Raw genomic sequence first — 21,627 nt, forward strand, 5'->3', positions numbered from 1 at the left:
CCCATAAAAGATTTCCAAATTTTCCAACAAGAAATGCAGAAACAAATACAAATTGCTAACGCGTCATTTTCGTTTTCTACAAAACGAGACTTTGGGGGCCGTTTGAATCAAACGCGTTTTTGCGGTTTGAACTCTGGCTTAATAACACACACACATTGCATTGTGATTGGGCAGTCTCTCAAGGCTAGTGTGGAAACTTCCTTTATCAGTGCAGCGCTTTCGTTTCTGAAGAATAAACGAGCGAGAGAGCGCCACACTTTCACCAGCAGACATTTGCGTTGTTTTACAGTTGACAATTTTGAATACAGTTGAGTTTTTGAAGGCAGTGCCAGCTCATCGGAATAAATGCGAAAATGAGAAACGGATTACTATTAATGATTGCACTTTTCATTGCTGCAACAGGTAACGTATTTAATATATCCATTAGCATGCTGTGAACACTAACTTCAGATATAACCTTCAGAAAGATATTTGTAAGGTAAACCCATGATACGGAAGGCCTTGTGTGTCTGTTTTCATTTAAATTGTTTGAAAGTTGCTGTTTAAATTAATGAGCATTCTGTTGGACCCTTTTGAACGTTCTGTCCATTTTAAGTCTATGGAATTGTTTTATGCAATATACCTTTTTTCAGACTGTGATGACGCGTTCACGACTTATTTAGCAGCGTAAATCTCGCATTTTTTTATATTATAATTTTTTTAAATACTGAGTGTAAATTTATAACATTACGCTTCGTGCTATATTACCCTGGAATTACTTTAAAAAATAAAAATAAAATTACCACAGCTGCGAAGGGGTTTCTATTGCAGCTGCTGAGAGAGTGACAGTAAATTTGGCAACTTCTACCACTTCACTGTCTCTATCCACCGCTTAAGTTTTTTCCTCTTCTGGAAAGTCGTTCGAACGTAAGATTTTTTTTTTTTTTTCCTTTTGGTCTTGGAGCGAACGGGTAAGAGAAAATACATTTACTGTGATTTCCCATTCTCTATCATTCACTGCTGTCGATGTTAACCCTGCAAACGTTTACTTCCGTGTTCCAAAACCCTAGAGTATGAAATAGGTCTGTATTCTCGTTTACCAAAATGTTTGTACATGCGCAGTAAGTGGTTACAGTGTGAGTGTTCCCATTGATAATGGTATAAATATTTGGGGGGTTGTACGTGCTTGTTTTTATTATTTTATTATTTACCACCCCTGGTTGAAATTATCTCCTCAGTATAGATTTAGAAAAATCCCTAAACAAAGTCTGTAGAATAACAGTATTTTGCCAACATAATGAAGAATCTTTCTATATTGCCAGCTTGTGTGCAGAACAAATGGTGGCCCCTGTGTTTATGTTGTCATTTTTTATCACACTTAATCTGTTCTTATATTCTGTCTATCTTTCTCTTCAGCTCTCACCTCTGGTCAATATGGTGCAAATAGTAAACCCAGCGATGTGAAATCAAGCACAGCCCATTCTAACAGCTCTGCAACAACAGTCCCTGCCCCAAACATCACAACTGTAAACCCCAATATGAAGACTACTCCACACGTAACAACAGGCCCTGCCCCAAACACCACAACTGTAAACCCCAATATGACGACTACTCCACACGTAACAACAGGCCCTGCCCCAAACACCACAACTGTAAACCCCAATATGACGACTACTCCACACGTAACAACAGGCCCTGCCCCAAACACCACAACTGTAAACCCCAATATGACGACTACTCCACACGTAACAACAGGCCCTGCCCCAAACACCACAACTGTAAACCCCAATACGACGACTACTCCAAATGTAACAACAGGCCCTGCCCCAAACACCACAACCGTAAACCCCAATACGACGACTACTCCAAATGTAACAACAGCCCCTGCCCCAAACACCACAACTGCAGCACCTACCTCTGCACCAGTGCCAACACCCTCAACCAACCTCACTGTAGGGAATTATAATATTAGTGACAAGAGTGGCAATCTGTGTTTTCTGGCTCACATGGCAATCGAGATCCGTGTGAACACCAGCCAGGTAAGAGGTTTTCTTGGCAGTTTTCTGTTGGTGGGACTTTGGCCTAGAGCCAAAAGTGATTCTCTCTTACTTTAATCTACTTAAATAAATGGCCTTAATTTTCATTCACATTTTAGTTTATGTAAGACTTGATATTCATTCTTTTAATATGTCCAAAATTTCCCCTTTACAAACACATTACCTTTCATTCAGAATAATTTGTTTTTCTCTAGGTTAATGGCAGATTCATTGTTCAGCCACACCAAACCAGTGCCAGTGGGAACTGTGGTGAAAAAATCTTTCTCAATTTCAAGCAGGGTAAAATTGCACTGCAGTTTAGAAATGTAAGTCTGTTTTTTGATTTTCAAAAATATTTTAAATAATTTTTTAACTCTAAACAATTTTTTAATGAATGATAGAATTTAATAGAAAAGTGAATTACTTAAACTGATGCACCACCAATGTTAGGTGAACAGTTATGTCATAAAATAATGCATTCTAAATTTTCATGAACCATAGAAATAATTTTTTTTTCAGTCTAGTACATTTTCACACCACTATAGTTCCCCTTCTGTCACTCACTCAATATTGTGTTGAATGTAGTGACACAAGGGGTCTTTCTTGAGAGCCTCATGTACCTCTGAACTTGAGAAAAGGCCAATGAGAAATTGGCAGACAGAATTTGCATGTCCCGCCCCCGGAAATACGGGTATAAAGGGAAGCCGGCGTGTGTCTGACAGTCAGATTTTTTCCTCGGAGCTGAGCGGTTGTGCAGCAGCAAGCTGAGTCTCACTACTGTTCCACTCACCTCTATCAGAGCATTGCTGTTGGATCTACGGCGCGTTACCAGCAGCTTTATCAACCCCTGGGCGCTTCGACAGCACTTCTGTAAAAGCGTGTATACCTCTAAAAGAGAGTATTTTCATTCACAAAAGAGCAATACACAGCAGGTGTTGAACGTCCTTTTCAGGATGCGTCTTTTTAAAGATGTCTTTCTGCTTCTGTGTAGTTCCTGGATGCGGATGTTTTCTCTCCACTCCTAATGGTCAGAAGCGCTGCCTTGCGTATCTGGGCTGCGATCACACTGAGGCAGCATTTATGAATGGTTTATGTACTTATTTCGAGAACATAGCCATGGCAACATTGCGATCGTGGCTTTCTCCCTTCCGAGGGAAAGCCACTTAATCCGCCCACCCACACCGTGCCTTTTTCCTACGGGATTAAGGCCGGCGATGAAGGCGATTTGGGGAGAGCAACGGGCTTGGTTTCGCCGGGCAACACCCCTCACGGCTAGTCGATTGGTTCATCAGGTCAGGGCGCCGCTCATAGGGTTTCACAGGGCGCATACATGTTTTCCCACATTGTTAATAAAAGAGCGATTTCCTCACTTCCTGGGTCTTCTACCGGGTGCACGCCGTTCTCTCGGCACCCCGGCACCAAAAACCCCAGTTACTTCACCTCCGGACCCATGACTGCCCGGCAGGCCAGCGCTGATGAGTTCTGAGGATGTCTTCACAGGACCTCCTCAGTCTCTAACTTACAGAAGTGCTGTCGAAGCGCCCAGGGGTGTGGACTGCACAGTGTGCAGAGATTGAGAAAGCTGCTGGTAACGCGCCGTAGATCCAACAGCAATGCTCTGATAGAGGTGAGTGGAACAGTAGTGAGACTCAGCTTGCTGCTGCACAACCACTCAGCTCCGAGGAAAAAATCTGACTGTCAGACACACGCCGGCTTCCCTTTATACCCGTATGTCCGGGGGCGGGACATGCAAATTCTGTCTGCCAATTTCTCATTGGCCTTTTCTCAAGTTCAGAGGTACGTGAGGCTCTCAAGAAAGACCCCTTGTGTCACTACATTCGTCACAACGTCTTATTCCCTCCATCAGCAAACGTAGGTTACAACGATAACCATGACGTTCTTTTGAATAGGTGTCACTACAGCCATGGCCAAAAGTATTGGCAGTGACATAAATTTTGTGTTTGCAAATTTTTCTGCTTCAATTGTTGTGGTGTTGATTCACATTGATTCTAGATTATTGTGCAGAGTGATCAGATGCATTTTAAATAATTGCAAAAAGCTTAATTGGCTAAAAAAAAATTCTTTATCACAAAAACCCAAATTTCACAGTTTTTTGGTCCTGGCACAAAATGACCAGCCAACATAATTTCACTAATCATATCAGCAGCACCTGGGAAAGTGTGAACGAGTACTAGTCAGGTGAAATCAATCAGTCATTCTGATTGGATTATAAGAGCAGACCGTTTGCTATAAAAGGAGAGAAGAAGTGCTTCCAATCATTGTGTTCTTGTTAGCGACGGTTACAATGGTTAAATTGCTGCAAAGAATATTGCATCTGAAATAACCATTTACTGGATCATCAAAAACTTCAAGGGTAGAGGTTCAACTGCAGTGAAGAAGGATTCAGGATGTCCCTGTCCAGCAAATGCCAGGACCGTCTCCTCCTGAGGAGTCAGCTACGGAATCGTGTCACCACCAGTGCAGAGCTTTCTCAATATTAGCAGCAGGTTGGTGTGAGTGCATTTTCATGCACAGTGAGGTGAAGACTTTTGGACAATGGCCTGGTGTCAAGAAGGGCAGCAAAGAAGCCATTTCTCTCCAAGATAAACATCAAGGACAGACTGAAATTCTGCAGGCAGTACAAGGATTAGACAGCAGAAAACTGGTGCAAAGATATTTTCCCTGATGAAGCCCCCTTCCGACTGTTTGGGACATCTGGAAATCGATAGTCTGGAGAAGAAAAGGTGAATGCTACCATGAGTCCTATGTCGTGCCAACAGTGAAGCATCCTGAGACCATCCATGTGTTGGGTTGCTTTTCATCCAAGGGAGTGGGCTCTCTCACAATTCTGCCCAAAAACACTGCCACGAATAAAGAATTCTATCAAAACGTCCTGCAAGAGCAACTTTTTCAATGATCCAGGAGCAATTTGGTGATGATCTGTGCATTTTCCAGCATGTCACAAGGCAAGAGTGATAATGAAGTGGCTAGGAGATCATTACATTGAAACTTTGGATCCGTGGCCAGGCAACTCCCCGGATCTTAATCCCATAGAAAACCTGTGGTCAATCCTCAAAAGGCGAGTGGATAAACCAAAGCCCACAAATTGTGATCAACTCCGAGCACAAATAAGGCAAGAATGGATCGCCATCAGTCAGGATTGGGCCCAGAAGCTGATATCCAGCATGCCAGAGCGAATTGCAGAGGTTATGAAGAACAAGGGTCAACACTGTAAATATTGACTCTTGACATAAATTGAGTGTTTTTGCCAATAAAAGCCTTTAAAATGTATGAAACGCTTATCATTGTTTTCCAGTATACTATAGAAACCTGAAAAAATAATCTACAAATACTGAAGCAGCAAACTTTGCAAAACACAAAATGTATGTCACTGCCAATACTTTTGGCCATGGCTGTACAGTAGTATATATTAAGATTGTGGTCGTTTATGAGAAAAAACCTTGTTTGTTTAATAGAATAAAAAAAAGGGAACTTTGACCCTTGAGGAGGAATCATAAAACACAGTGTTATTTATTTTCTACCTGACAAAACTTAAGCAACTTCCCAGTAACAACTTGACCAATAAGCACAAAGGGAGGCACAAGGTGCTCTTAGTAGAAAGATCACGGTGACCCATATCTTTTACCCATATCAATTGCTGCAGTTATGTAGATAGTGCTTGATTTATCGGTAGTTGTGTACCATAATAGTAGTTCAAGTTTTTTTTTCTATAACAGATATGTATAACAGATATATAACATGTATGTAAACAGCATTTTGCATTTTTTGACAATGCTGTGTGATTCATGTGAAGAGTCACAGGTCACACAAGTCACATGATTGGAATTGTACTTGTATTTTTCTTTTTGCTAATGGTTGTGATTTTTCTTTGGATTTTCCAGAATGCAACATCAAAAATGGTCTATGTCGAGACTTTGGAGTATAACTTGACCTATGCTTTTAAATCTGGAGGTACATTTCCTACCATACGACTAACATAATTTGCATGGTTAAACAACCACAGCACCACACATATTACATTTATATTCAGGACTTTGGACTTTATACCTCTGTATGTACACTATTTTTGTGAAAGTTACCTAGGCAAAGTAGGTAAATATTAGTATTGGTTTGGCTGTTTTAGTTTATGTAAACTGTTGATTGTGTTTATGGGACCATAAACCTTTGCTTCACAATGGAAGAACCAAATGTTTTAAAGGCTGAATTCTTTCAACTAAAGCTAATTAAATGTTTGTTTTGTATTGGGATTTAAATATAAATCATTAAATTGTGATTAAATCATCTTTTTAATGTTACTTTTCACATTCTTTAAAGTCCAAGATATTAATAGCTAAGCTTAAACACACACATGCACGTTCATATTACACAGTATTTTCAGCCATGCAGTTCAACCAGTTTGGCAGCACATGCTCTGTAAAGGGAAGAACAGGGAAGTATTGGTGTTATTGAATGCTGTAGTTACAGTAAAGGGTGTTTTTCTCTAATAATGAAATGTCCCTGTGTGAGTATGTTTCATTCATTTCAAGACATATGGATCTCCCATGAAGACTCACAGAGATTAGTATATATCGGCCATTTTATTAATTTTACATGTTCAACAGTTTCAACACCTCTAGTAATTTATGCATGGGCAAGTGTATTGAACCTATTTAAGATTGTTATAAGGTTAAGGATTATGTTCAGATTAAGTATAGGGTGAGATTTAATACTATTTTTATAATTGATGATTTTTTTTATCACGTATCATATTGCTCACATACCCACCAACACAAATATCTAATGATATATAAATTATTTACATTTTTTGTCATGAAGTGGCAAGCAGTTTCCGTGGGAAGAATGAATCTCTTTGGCTGTTTGCCGCGGCTGCGGGTCATTCATACTCCTGCAAGGCTGAGACAGTGAACATGGGGAGCGGTGTTTATCTGGATCTCTCCAGTTACAGGATTCAGGCCTACAACTTTAAGAGCAATAACTTCGGCACCGGTAAGTACACCCTCTATTTATGTCATATACAAGCAACATACTTGCAAAGACCCACAGCATGTATTTTCATATGTACTTTCTATGTAATGTAGAAATGGCATTGGATATTTTGTATACAACAGTAACAATTTAACAGTATGTGGTTGTTCATATTTTATTACCTTAAAAATTGCATTCATAGGTGCATTTATATAATGATAATTACATTCTGCATTTCTGTAGTCATGCAATTAGTATTCAAAATCACGTTAACACTTCACAAGTGTCACGATTCCCTGTGTTTTGCCTCTGTCATCTGTTCCCCATTGACTACACTTCCATTAATTCCCTGCCCTCATCACTGCTAGCTGTCTTCCATTGTCCTCACCTGTTTTTCATTTACTCATTAGTCTTTGTGTACTTAATGCCTTGTTGTTTGCTCATTCCATGTCAGTTGCTGTATGTGTTTGACCTCCCATGTATTACCTGAGCCCATCGTAGATTTTCCTGTGTTCCTGTGTTTTGCTTGTTGTTGATGCTTCCTTTGTTCCTGAGTTTTTCCTATTGTGGATGTTTTCTGTTCCTGTGTTTACTGTTATTTTGTACTTTTTTGTTCCATTTAATAACATTTTCACCGCGCATAGATCCAGCTCTTGTGTTTCCCTTTGCACGTTACAGAACAACTGAATGCAAAATGGATCTAGCACTGTACTTCACTGAACTAAGCCAGGCAGATTTATCCATAAGGGAGTTTACCCACTGTTTTTCCCTGTCTCCAAGTTGTATGATCCATCACTGATATCAATGCGTTGGGCCACAAGAACCCATCCTCACAATTTGTCAGTGCCTACAACTGTTATGGCCAACAAGCCAACGCCCACGCCTGCCACGGTCAACGAGTTGGAAGCCTTGTCCGTCCCAGAGCCTGCATTGCCAACTTCTGCCTCCCAGAGGAGGAGGAGATAGGCTTCTGTTTCCAAGTCTCTGTACACGACCACAGAGGTTGTTTCCAAATCTCAGCCCATGTTCATGACCACAGAGTTCATCTCCGAGTCTCGGCCTATGTTCTCAACCACAGAGGTCGTTTCTGAGTCTCTGCCCATGATCATGACCACAGAGGTTGTTCCAGAGTCTCTATCCATGCCCATGACCATGGAGGTTGTTTCCAAGTCTCTATCCATGCCCATGACCATGGAGGTCGTTTCCAAGTCTCTGTCCATGCCCACGACCATGGAGATCGTTTCCAAGTCTCGGCCCATTTTCACGAACATAGAGGTCGTATCCAAGTCTCAGCCCATGTTCACGACCATGGAGGTCGTATCCAAGTCTCAACCCATGTTCATGACCACGTAGGTCTTTTCAGAATCTCTGCTCATGTACACAACTACAGAGGTCATCTCCGAGTCTCAGCCTATTTTCATGACCACAGAGGTCGTTTCCAAGTCTCTGCCCATGATCACCACCACAGAGGTCGTTCCCGAGTCTCTGTCCATATCCATTACCATGGAGATCACGCCTGAGACTGCTCATGTTCGCGACCACTGAGGTCATTTCCCAGTCATCCTGGACTCTTAGTCTCGAGCATGCCATGGCTCTGCCTTCTATGGCTTCACCCCTCAAGCCTGCTATGGCTCTGCCTTCTACGGCTTTGCCTCTCGAGCCTGCCATGGCTCCGCATTCTACGGCTTTGCCTCTCGAGCCTGCCATGGCTCCGCATTCTACGGCTTTGCCCCTCGAGCCTGACTACACTTCCCATAATTCCCTGCCCTCATCACCGGCAGTTGTTAATAAATGTATTAACTACTTATTTACTCTCCTTTACACTTTCGTTAAACACTGGTGAACATGAAATCAAACAACTTGCCTATGTAATTAATATGTAATACATAAAATTCATTGTAATCTGTATTTAGTGTTTGTAATCTAATTGTGTAATCAAGATTACATGTAGTCCATTACTACCCAACACTGGCTATTGGAATGTACTGCCTTCTTTAAGGCACACAACTTTTTTTGCAGCACCGTGCCTACCTGTGTACAACACTGTGGCAAAACTGTCATAGCAATGAAAGGGAACTGGTTAAACCAGTCCTTAGTTCATGTTTTCATAAGATCCAGCCAGGTTACTCTATTCTACTTTTGTTAGAAAGATGTTTGCCTGTTATAAGTCCAAAAGGAACCTGAAGAACAGTTCCCTGCATGCTATTTTTATAAAAATGTTGTGGTAGATGTTAATTACAGTGCCTTGCAAGTTATGTATTTATTTACTTTTATCTCAGTGGAACCTGAAAAAAACTCACAATTTGTTGTCATTACTTGCAATGAGATTTAAGTTCATAAGAGTTCATAAGTGCTCTGTTTGTGTGTTTGTATTACAGCTGATCTGTGCAAGGCTGATCAAACTGACTACCGTGTTCCCATCGCTGTGGGCATCATCCTCATCATTCTCATTGTCATTGTAGTCCTAGCTTATCTTATCAGCAGGAAACGCAGAACTGATGGGTACCAGTCTCTATAAAGGCCAGCAAGCCCTCACTTTTTGGAAGTACCACAAGCAATTCCAGTTTACAGGAATGTTTATGCTGTAATGTATATCTTAAATTAATGTTATTGATGAACAGGGATGGCCTAGGATATTTCCAAGCAAAGTTTAAGTGAAATGCAGACATGCCACATCCTGACAAAAGCTGCTGTTGCCATCAAGATGTATTTATCACTAAGATCATAATATATCCAGACAATAAATGGCTCCCTTAGTACATACTACATTTGGCCCACTTTCAAGAACTAATTGCCTTTTTAAAGAACCTAATGTAATCACATTTTAAACTGACTTTACAAAGGGATGTTAATTATCAGCTGTTGCTTAAGTGTAAGTGTAAGTGCTGTTTTCTGTGTGGTGCACTTCTAATGCACTTTCTGTACTGAACAATATTAATTTGATTAATATGTGCATTAGTCTTTCCAAATAGGCTTTAAAACATGAAGCAAAAATGTATAGGGATACATCAAAGGGAAGTATTGATTTATATAGCTACTTTCTAACTAACAATAGAAAGTTTTTTAAGCAAGTGCAACCCTGTATTCATTGTGCACTAAGAAGAATACTTTTCTTGCCTTTCTTTTTAAATATTTTTTTTCTGTTGTCAAACTGAAGAGCTTTACTGTCCTGTATTTTAAACAGAAGCTTTCACTTTAGCTGAGCCTTAAAATACAGAAATGCTCTGATTAAAGGGATTCATATGCAAATGAATAAATTTGTTCTAAAAAAACGAATAAAATCCCTTTGGAAGCCCATCGTTGAGTTTTTATTCGATATGTAGCACAAAAAAAACAAACAATGCATTGCCATGTTAATGCACATTGAAATTCCACATCAGACATTTCAGATGCCTTCATCATTAGTGTGTTAAGTACATTTACATTTATTCATTTTTCAGAGTATTTTTAAGTAACTTACAGTGCATTCAATGTGTACTTTTTATCTGCATTTTCGTTCCCTGGGAATAAATCTATGTCAATGAAAAATTAGTTTAGGCTTAATTTGTAATTTTCACATGTATTGTTTCTGAGTATTTTAAAAATAGAATTCCTTTGCACTCAAAGAGTTTGCAATTCTATACTTTACAAAATACTAGGTGATTCATATACGGCACCTTCCTAAATGGGCTATTTTTTAAGATTGTTATCAACAAAAAGTGTTCATTTCAAAAACAGTGACAAAACTTTCACTGCATGGTAGACCTCCAGTCTTTCTGCCAAGAGTGAATTAATGAGTGACCAATCAGGTTTGGTAACAGAATCACATATTTAGTTACAAAAAAATTAAATATGTATATAGTGTAGTATTCCCCTGTAAAGTAGCTATTACAGGCATCCACTTTGACTGGCAATGAAACGTATCGGTTACCTAACGTAACCTCGGTTCTCTCTAGATGAGGGAACGAGTATTGCGTAAGCTAGCTTACGCTACGGGAAAGATTCATCTTTTCTGAGATATTGAAGCCAAAAAATTATCCTTAATTTTTGTATCCATTGTCAACGCAGTGCGGCAGCTGCAGACCTTGAGCAGGCTAGCTAGCGAGCTCATAGGTTGCTCTGCGGCAACTGCTGCAGCCTATAGATCGAGCTTGGGCGTAACTCGCATCCAATGAGAGGCGTCCGGCGCTCACTGCAACAAAGCCCGCCAAAATGGGCGTGACTAGAGTGCATATAAGCGTAGTTCGTAGGCTGGAACCCTGGTTTTCATTGACTGAAGCAAAAAGTCGCCGTGGCGCTGAAAGCACGGCCGGCTACGCAATACTCGCTCCTCATCTAGAGAGAACCGAGGTTACGTTAGGTAACCGATACGTTCTCTTACGAGAGGTTCTCTCAGTATTACGTAAGCTAGCTTACGCTTACGGGAACCCATTGTCAACGCTGTGCGTGCCAAGCATCCACTGTATGAGCCCCAGGGAATTAAGGGGGACCGGGGAGCCCTTATGAGTGGGGAAATAATATTTGGCCGGCAAGAATGCGGGTCATTGATTGTGTAATACATAAGCACATAGTGGGAAGGGAATCGACAGAGCGGCGGTGCCGGTCTGTGTGGAATGTGTTCCATCAGTGCAGCTCACCAGGGGAGCTGTAGCGTATTAAACCGCTAGTAGTTTTGCCTGCAGAGCGGGCACTTCCATATTGTAAAATCTGACAAAGGTGGAGGGGAAGTCCATCCCGCTGCCACACATATGTCGTGAATGGAAATCCCGCTGGACCATGCCCACGAGGATGCCATGCCTCTAGTGGAGTGAGCCCTAATGCCCAACGGGCATGGCAGGTCTTTTGACGCATATGCAGCAGCAATAGCGTCCACTATCCATCTAGATAGTGTCTGTTTCGAGGCGGCGAGACCTTTGGTGCGCCCTCGAACGAAACGAAAAGCTGCTCAGAGCGCCTGAATGCGGCGGAGCGTGCAGTATACAATCTCAGTGCTCTGACCGGGCAAAGGAGATTGGCGTCGCGTCAGCTATCGGTGCTGGCAGCGCCGATAGGGAAATGACCTGTGCTCTGAAAGGAGTACCGATCACCTTGGGAACATAGCCGTGTCTAAGCTTTAAAATGACCTTGGAGTCACTTGGTCCAAACTCAAGACACGCAGCGCTGACAGACAGCGCGTGAAGGTCTCCCACATGTTTGACTGATGACAGGGCAGTCAGAAAACGGTTTTGAGTGAAAGGTATTTCAAATCCACGGATTGAAGTGGTTCGAAAGGGGGCTTTCATAGTTTCGAGAACTATAGAAAGATCCCAGATAGGAACCGATGGGGGTGCGGGGGTTCATCCTTCTAGCTCCCCTGAGGAAGCGGATGACCAGCTCGCTTTTACCCCATGACTGGCCGTGCAGGGGTTCAGCTGAACGCCGCAACGGCCGCCACATACACTTTGAGCGTGGATGGGGATCTGCCCTTATCCAGCAGCTCTTGTAGAAATACGAGCAGCGACAACACCCCACATGTCCGCGGGTCCAGGTCTCGGTCGGTGCACCATTTTGAGAACACAGACCATTTTGACGCATAGAGTCTTCTCGTGGAAGGGGCTCTAGCGTGTATGATGGTGTTTATTACTCCTGGCAGAGCGACGGGTAGTCGCTGATCACCCACGCATGCAGCTCCAGCTCTGGGTGGGGATGCCAGATTGTGCCGCGAGCTTGAGAGAGGAAATCTGCTCTCACTGGGATGGGCCACAGCGCTGTCAGTGACAGCTGCGTAAGCTCCGGGAACCATGTCTGATTCTCTCAACGCGGGCTATGAGGAGCACCGAGTGACGCTGCTTCCTGATCCTCTGCATTACCTGTGGCAATAGCGAGACGGGAGGGAAGGCGTAAGCGGGCCTCTGGGCCAGTCCTGGGCCAGCCGTCCTTGCTTTTCGAGAAAAATATTGGGCAGTGAGAGTTCTCTTTGGACGCAAAGAGGTCTATCTCTGCTCTGCCGAATAGGTGCCATAACGTCTGGACTGTTTGAGCGTGCAGGGACCATTCCCCTGGGGGAATATTGTCTCTGGACAGTCTGTCCAGGCCGCCGCTCAGGTGGCCTGGCACGCGCGTCGCCCTCAGCGAGCGCAGGTGGCACTGGGACCAACTCAGTATGCGTTTGGTCAGATGGAAGAGGTTCCTGGATCTGACACCGCCCTGACGGTTTAGGTAGGATACCACAGATCTGTTGTCCGAACGGACCAGGACGTGGTGACCCTGAATGACCGGGAGAAAGCACGAGCGCGCACTCGACCGCTATCATTTCCAGACAATTTATGTGAAGGAGCTTTTCCTGAACTGACCATAGGCCGAAAACCGGAGAGCTCTCGCAGACCGCGCTCCAACCTGTGTTGGACGCGCCTGTCGAGATGACTTTTCGGCGAGATACAGCTCCCATTGTCACTCCCCGCTGATACCATTCGGCCACTGTCCAGGGCTGCAGAGCTGAAATACAGGTCTGAGTCACCTTGATGGGCTGGCGGCCTGTGGCCCAAGCCCAGCGAGACGCGCAGGTGTTTAGCCAATGCTGAAGCGGGCGCATGTGCAGTAAACCCAGCTGAAGTACTGCTGCGGCTGAGGCCATGTAGCCTAGCACTCTCTGAAATTTCTTCAGAGGTGTGAGGCTGTTCATCTGAAATGACGTGGCTAGTCGTTGCACACGGCGCGCGCGCTCTGTAGATAAGCGAGCCGTCATTGCCACTGAGTCTAGTTCTATTCCAAGGAAGAAAATTGCCTGACTGGGCTGTAGTGAGCTCTTGGTCCAATTGACTGCAAGGCCCAAACTGTTCAGATGACTGAGGAGAACTGTCCTGTGAGACAGAAGCTCCGTATGTGATTGTGCCAAAATCAGCCAATCGTCCAAATAGTTCAGAATTCGCAAACCCTGACTCACGAGGGGTGCGAGCGCCAGCGTCCATGCACTTCGTGAAAGTACGGGTGCTAAGGACAGGCCGAACGGAAGGACGGTGTATTGATAAACCTGGCCGTCAAGGCGAATCTCAAGAATGGCCTGTGACGGGATTTATCTGAATCTGAAAGTATGCATTTTTCAGATCGAGAGAAATAAACCAGTCCCCGGCGCATCATGCGCGAGGAGTTTGCTGGTTGTAAGCATTTTGAACGGTCTTTTTGCAAGCGCTTTGTTCAAAACCCTGAGATCTAATATTGGTCTGAGGCCGCCGTCTTTCTTGGGGACAAGAAAATAACGGCTGTAAAACCCCGACACGCTCAGGGGAGGCGGCACTCTTTCTATGGCCCTTTTGCACAGAAAGTTTGCTATTTCTGAACGAAGCATGCACGCTGCTTCCGTGTTCAAAGTAGTTTCGAGCCGCGCTCTGAAGCAAGGAGGACGGCGATCGAACTGTAGCAAATAGCTCTGTTTTATTGTGCTTAACACCCATTCGGATATCCCTGGAATATCTTCCTACGCTTTGAAGCGTAATGTTAGAGGGTGAATGGCCAAATCGCTCTGATTGCCGCACACAGCGCGCTGAACAGAATGTGTGAGTGCGCTTACTGTGCTTATGCTGGACTGCTCGCAGACAGCATGGACAGGCTGTTCTGTGAGTGACTTCCGATTGAGGTGAATGGGGAAAGAGTCACGCCTGTTAAGTGATGCGCAAGCATAGCCACGGGCACGGGACTTACATACAGAGAAGTGTTTGCTGGCCGTGTGACAGAGCGGGCAGAGAATGGGCGCACGACGTATTCGTGAGCGCATTTATTGACTCTAACACTCGAGCGGTTCAGTAACCGCTTTTGAGTGTGCTCTGATGGGGACATGGAACGTGTAATGCTTGTGTGTAGAGGTGAACACTAGATTGTGGGCACATTTTCTACACATAAGGCTGGTCGGGTGACAGAGCGGCCAGAGAATGGGCGCCGCGACGGATTCGTGGGTGCGCTTATTAACCCTAACACTCGAGCCGGTCGTAACCGCTTTATGTGAGTGTGCTCTGATAGGGACACGGGACGTGTAATGCTTGTGTGTAGGGGTGAACACTGAATTGTGGGCACATTTTCTACACATAAGGCTTTATTTTGGGTCGCCGTAGAAACGGCGTTTGAGTGCAGGCAAGCGGGTAATATCACCGGCTTGTTGGCTGCTGAATCCACCACTGCAGTAGCCTGAGAGAAGGGGACTGACAGGGGGCGTACGGGACTTACATACAGCTGGCCGTGTGACAGAGCGGGCAGAGGAGGGGCGCGCGCATGGGCTCGTGGGCGCGTTTATTAACTCCAACACTCCAACACTATATGAGTGTGCTCTGATAGGGACACGAGATGTGTAATGCTTGTGTGTAGGGGTGAGCACTGGATTGTGGGCACATTTTCTACACATAAGGCATGTTTACTCTTTACAAGATTTCTTTGGGTCGCCGTGAAAACGGCGTTTGAGTGCAGGCAAACGGGTAGTATCACCGGCTTGTTGGCTGCTGAATCCACCACTGCAGTAGCCTGAGAGAAGGGGACTGACAGGGGGCGAAGCTTTGATGGTGGTCCGGCCGTGGCGGGACTGAGCCGTCGTTTTCTCAACAACGCTAGGAGGACTTCGGTTGCTCAGGTTTCAGTACAATCTTAGGCCGAGGCCCGCAGGGGGGCGGCAGTCTGCGGCGGCTGTCTGAGTGCGATCGAGGGCGGCCGCCCTGTCGATGCTGAGAAGTCTGGCTTGTTGAGCTGGGCGCTGTGAAGAGGCTCGTGCAGAAGGCTGGTCACGTGGGCGGCCTGCAGCGGAGCTAGCGCGACGAGGCAGAAAGAGATTCATGGCTTGGGCTTCGAGAAACGGTCAACAATGCCACTCACCGCGGAACCGAAGAGACCGGACAGAGAGAGCGGCGCGTAGTGCGTTCAGCTTCTCCCAAGTCGGCTAGTCAGATCTGAAACAGCCTCTGTCTGTAAGACGGCCATGGAATGCAGAGCAGATGCGGCTTGGCCGGCGGCGGTATAGGCGCTGCCAACACAGGCGGAAGTAGTTCTGCAGGCCTTAGACGGAGCACCAGCTTAGACCGCCATCTCGCGGAGGGCGGGCAAAGGTGCGGCGTGGAGTCTGTTGGGAGCCTGCTCAGGGGCGGTGACCACTCGAGCCCGAGGCGGTCGACGGCCTGTGTGAGGAGGCGCTAGTTCCCCTCGACTCGGCGCTGGTCCTGCTGGATTCCTGGGCCGAGGAGGAGGCGTGTGAGCCTGACCACTCCTGCTGTCCGAAGCCATGATGGAACAGCCCTTATCCTCCGCTTCTCGTCCGAGATGGCAGCAGAGCAGCCGCCGGCGGCAACTGCGCGTCCCGGTGGGCGGGAGGGTATAGGCGATGCTCGAGGGAGGGGCTCCGGCGAGGCAATCGCTTCTACCACTGGTTCCGCAGCCTTTGAGAGCGGCGCTTTTACTGCGCAGCTGAATGGAAGGCGCGCGGCAGCTTCGGTCCTGAGCGCTTCGAGTCGAGCCCGCAGGGTCGACATCGGAAGCTCCTCGCAGAGATTGCATCCGCCTTCAGCGAGGGCGAGCTCTGCATGCCCCAGTCCCAGGCAGAGAGCGCAGATGACGTGGCGGTCTCCGGTGCTGAGAGGGGCGCAGCATGAGGCGCAAGTGGAGCGAGGCATCTTTAAAAACACGCTCGTACTCTTTTGTGAAGTTCATAAGAACTAGCTTGCTTTAAAAAGGATACGTCGCCAGATGGCGTAGCTCGCAGGACGGCTGAAGGTGGCGAAGACGGGCGGCTTCTTCGAGCGCTGTCCACGCTTGCTTGATGCCCCTCGAACGGCGACACGGCTTCCAGTTCAGAGGTGCGAAGAGCTTCGTTGAAGAGATGAAAATCAGGGTTCCAGCCTACGAACTACGCTTATATGCACTCTAGTCACGCCCATTTTGGCGGGCTTTGTTGCAGTGAGCGCGCGGACGCCTCTCATTGGATGCGAGTTCGCCCAAGCTCGTCTATAGGCTGCAGCAGTTGCCGCAGAGCAACCTATGAGCTCGCTAGCTAGCCCGCTCAAGGTCTGCAGCTGCCGCACTGCGTTGACAATGGATACAAAAATTAAGGATAATTTTTTGGCTTCAATATCTCAGAAAAGATGAATCTTTCCCGTAGCGTAAGCTAGCTTACGCAATACGAGAGAACCTCTCGTAAGAGAACTGGATTTATTGAAGAGCACGTGGAGCACAACACAGAGCGAAACTGCTGGAACCAAAACGCACACTGATTTACTCAGATGTTTATCCAACGGTGCCACCTAGTGTCAGAACAAGTGATATGTTTATGATTTGACAACCTCTGTTAACAATTTGGTGGTACAGTAGCCTTCTTTTTGTTATATTATATCATATTATGATGGCTCACATTTATGTGTGCTTTATTAGTTTTCATTTTAAAGATCATTGTGAGGAAGAAAGTTGTCCATATTTAAAAGAGGAATGTCTCAAACCAATGCACTGAATGTGTCATGTAGCTAATGTATCTCGTGTCTGTGATTTATGTAGCACGCATACATCTTTATAGTGGAAATTTTTCAAAAAATGTAAACCAGAGTTGAACTTGTTGAAACCCTTATTCAATCACGCCAATATTCTGATTGGTAATGGTGTCTGAGCCCCGCTCCTTTAGGCGTGCAGTTGGGGTATATAAGCGGCCACTCAGTCACCATTTCTTCAGAATTTTCTTCCTTCAAGACTATGAATTTCATCTTCATCTTGGAACCCTTCCTCTTACAGTGGACGGAACTTCTCAGCAAGAAGCGAACAGGATGACTCGTCGCCTGTGCTCAGTGCCTGCACCAAGAGACTTTCCACTCCCCTGTTTTTCCGGTGAAGAGTTCTCCACATTGCTGTCAAAGACACTCTCGGTGAACGGGTACTTCGCTTCAGATGCTTATTGTTGATCATTGTGGCATTTCTGCAAAATTCTACCTGCTGTCTGATAAGCACGAGAGTTGTGTTCACTGCCTGGGCGGCGCACACGCACATGCAGTATTCATGGAGACAGACTGAGGGCATGAATCTCCAGATGTTGCGCGCTAGGATTGATCTCATACTGAGGGAAGATCCAGCCTCTCATGCCCTCCCACCTGCCTCTTCTCTTTTAAGTCCCGAGGGACCACATGATGAGGCACGGCGGGGCAGTAAGTTGGAGCTGGAAGAATTAAAGAAGGTTCTCGTTCTGGCACAAGCCCTGCGAGCCTCCTGAACTTCCGATCTAACGTCCTCACCTGTGCAATATGCCCGTGATGAGCTCCAGCCCTCTGTTGGAGCACTCGGCCTCATTACATTTGGCGGCTCTGATGATGGGGATGATGCTGTGTCACTCACAGCATCAGGCGAGTGGTTCACAGAGGATGTTTCCGCCTCTTCCTCCAGTGAGGGTGAGGTACAGTATGTGCAAAAACCATGGATAAGGAACATCTTTGAATTCTCGAGAGAGCAGTTGAAGAGCTCAGTCTTGAGTGGTCACCTCCAGAAGAGCCAGAAAAGACTTGGATGAATGTTTTTTGCAGTCTGGACGAGCGCACAATTCTTCCCTGAGGTCTACGCGGAGCTCTAGACCTAGCGTGCACCCAACTTTTTGCGCACTCAGGTCGTAGATGCTGCCGTCCTCACTAAATTGGACCCCGCAGAGGAAAAAGGCGACTCAAAGCTTACCCCGGTGGAACAGGCGTTCGCAGCTCCCCTCTGCCATAATACTGCCATGGATGGAAATCCTGCCCCGCCCACCCCTCCAAGCTGTGTCGACTGAAATTTGCACTGGCTGGAAGAGCTTATACAGCATCGGGCCAAGCTGCTTCAGCACTCCACAGCATGTCGGTGCTCCAGGTTTTTCAAGCTAATCTGAGAAAGCCGCCCTCCTCGACACCCCAGTATCACCCTGCGTTCTCTTTAGCAAAACCATGGAAGGCTTTTTAGAGTACTTCATTGCGGCACAAAAGCAGTTTTAAGTAATGAAACATTTTCTGACAAAGAGAAGTAGCACTTTCCCTTTCCCTGCAGGCTCCCAATCTTATTCCGGTCAGCGCCTGGCAAAGAATCAATCTTGTGCTGCTCCAGCACAGATGAAAGCTACTGTTGAGCCATCTAAGAAGCCATGCAAACTGTGGCCCAAGCATAAGCACCTGCCATCTCAGTGGAAAAAATGCGATAGAGACTGTCCCAGACTGCGACACACACAACAGGGTTTACAGCCATTATTTTCTTGTTCCGAAGAACGCTATCAGGCTTCAGCTCATTTTAGATGTGAAATGCTTGAATAGCCCACTCGCGAAGCGCCCATTCAAAATGATAACTCAAAAACAGATCTTATCGCACATTCGTCCTCAGGACTGGTTTGCGTCAATAGATCTGAAGGACGCATAATTTCATGTTCCAATTACACCGCGTCACAGGTGGTTTTTCAGATTTGTATTCGAGGGGACTGCGTATCAATTCAAAGTCCTTCTTTTCAGTCTGTCTCTGGCTCCCCACACGTTCACAAAGTGTATCGATGTGGCACTCGCCCCATTGAAAATTAATGGTGTGCGTGTTTTGAATTACCTTAACGGCTGGCTATCTCTTGCCCAATCAGAGGTACTATTGAACGAACACAGAGACTTGCTGCATTGCAATCTGAAAAATCTGGGTCTGAATGCCAACTGGGTGAAAAGAACACTTTTTCTAGCACCATGGACAGCGTTGGCCTCCTACAACAGGGTGTTATGCTGGGTCAAATTTTCAGAAGAAAAGTGGTGACCACAGATGCATCCAGTACAGGTTGGGGCACGGTGTGCGATGGATGCCCGACTTTCGGCACCTGGACAGGTGTGAAACGGGCGTGGCACATCAACCGCCTAGAACTACTGGCTGTCTTTGTAGCTTTGGGAGCTTTACATTCCGACATTGTGAATCACCACGTTCTGATTCGTTCGGACAACGCAACAGTAATAACATAGATAATCGCCAGGGTGGATCACCACAATTAATGAACATGACACAACGCCTCCTCCAATCGAGATTTCCTCCTCAAACAGTGACGACGATTTGGGAAATATTCAGCAAAGCGGAAGTCGACCTATTCACATACCTGTATGTTTGGCAGCAGGATGGCCTTCACAAAACACATTTGCAAGGTTTTATAACCTGGACATGGTGTCCATCTCTTCATAAGCCCTCTCTGTATTGAGCGCTTCTTACTTTCAATCAGGTGAGCCCAAATCCTTATTACTGGTGGGCTACCAACTATAATCAACACAGCCACCTAATTATATGCTGTTGAACTGCTTCTTTTAATGTCATAAGCACTCAAATAAGAAATAAAATCTACTTTCCCAACCTTGTTGAGAATACTGTGTATGTCTATATGGTTCATATAGATCCCAGACTACACTGGTTTCCACCTGGCATCTGCCATGTGGGACTATTCATATACACTTTAATATGACTTATAATTCATCACCTGTGGCCTGTGACTCCTTATGAATATCTCTATTTAGTGTTATAACTCTGGGAGTGTAATGTCACGTAGTGTGGCATGATGGGATAGCATTTCCCAAAGTACTTAAAGCAATGTTGAGAGAACCGAATCAATAGGGAACTTCTCCAGTTACACGTGTAACCTTAGTTCCCTGAGATGAAGGGAACGAGACATTTCCAAAGCTGGCCGCACTACTGCTTCAGAGTTTTATATGGCGAGTGACTATATAGGCCAACAGTGCCTAAAGGGGCGGGGCTTAGACATCATTGCCAATCAGAAGATTGGTGTGATTCAATAAGGGTTTCAACAAGGCCGTCTAGATGGACTTTCCCTTAGGGCTTACGGCAATGTCTCGTTCCCTTCATCTCAGGGAACCGAGGTTACATGTGTAACCAGAAATGTTTCCTTCTGAGGGCTTGTTGTTCTTATCTTCTGTATCAATATGCACAGGAAGTTATCTTTCTCTATGCTTCTATTGTAGGTTACTTATGAATACTGTCATGTGATGTTTTCTTTTTCTGTTCCATCTGTAATCATGAATTACTGTGCATGAGCCCCAGGTCAAAGCTCTCAAGAGAGAGGGGGGCAGAAACATTCCCAAAACCCCAAAACAGATTGGTGCATTCTGCTTCACAGTAGTTTACAGGCACACAGCCTTTTATGAGTTTTTTGGCCATAATAACAGTAGGGGTTCAATCTCTCATTGACTGGCAGGAGCCGCCATTGGCGGATCACATGACCTGCCACTGTCAGATGGGGAGACGACAGTCGCAGCTCACAAGAACTCCCAGTCTGTACTGGCAGGAGGAAGCCAGCTAATGGAAGGTCACGTGACCAGCCACTTTACCAAATGGCTCTAACTATTGACAACTGTCAGATTTATGAGGATTTCTAATCTCATATATCTATTTACAAAGCTCAGAATTTTGCTCCATTCCTTCTACTGTCACTCCAAGGAATTATAATAATTTATTCTCATGGATCTAATCTTATGCTGTGGCAGGGCAGAGGGCGGGGCCGGGTCGTGATTCCGCACACCCGGCCTCTAATCATGCTAATTAGCCCTCGAGAGGGATAAAGGCTGAGCGAAGATGGCAGTGCAAGAGAGAGAGAGTGATATATGGACAGCTGTCGGATACGTTTTATATTAAACTATTATTTAAATTGTCAAGCCAGTTCTCACCTCCACCTTGC

At 45.4% G+C, this 21,627-nt stretch overlaps 1 protein-coding gene across 1 annotated transcript; it reads left to right on the forward strand.

The window, feature by feature from the left end:
- The first annotated feature begins 172 nt into the window (after window positions 1–172).
- On the forward strand, window positions 173–10,298 carry LOC127650313 (macrosialin-like). The gene is made up of 6 exons (XM_052135652.1): window positions 173–402; window positions 1,396–2,018; window positions 2,231–2,341; window positions 5,918–5,987; window positions 6,852–7,022; window positions 9,380–10,298. The coding sequence occupies exons 1-6, from the start codon at window positions 354–356 to the stop codon at window positions 9,517–9,519; spliced, it is 1,164 nt and encodes a 387-aa protein (XP_051991612.1). The 5' UTR covers window positions 173–353; the 3' UTR covers window positions 9,520–10,298.
- Window positions 10,299–21,627: the final 11,329 nt, after the last annotated feature.

The sequence above is a fragment of the Xyrauchen texanus genome, chromosome 1 (genome assembly GCF_025860055.1).
Source record: "Xyrauchen texanus isolate HMW12.3.18 chromosome 1, RBS_HiC_50CHRs, whole genome shotgun sequence".
Lineage (NCBI taxonomy): Eukaryota > Metazoa > Chordata > Actinopteri > Cypriniformes > Catostomidae > Xyrauchen > Xyrauchen texanus.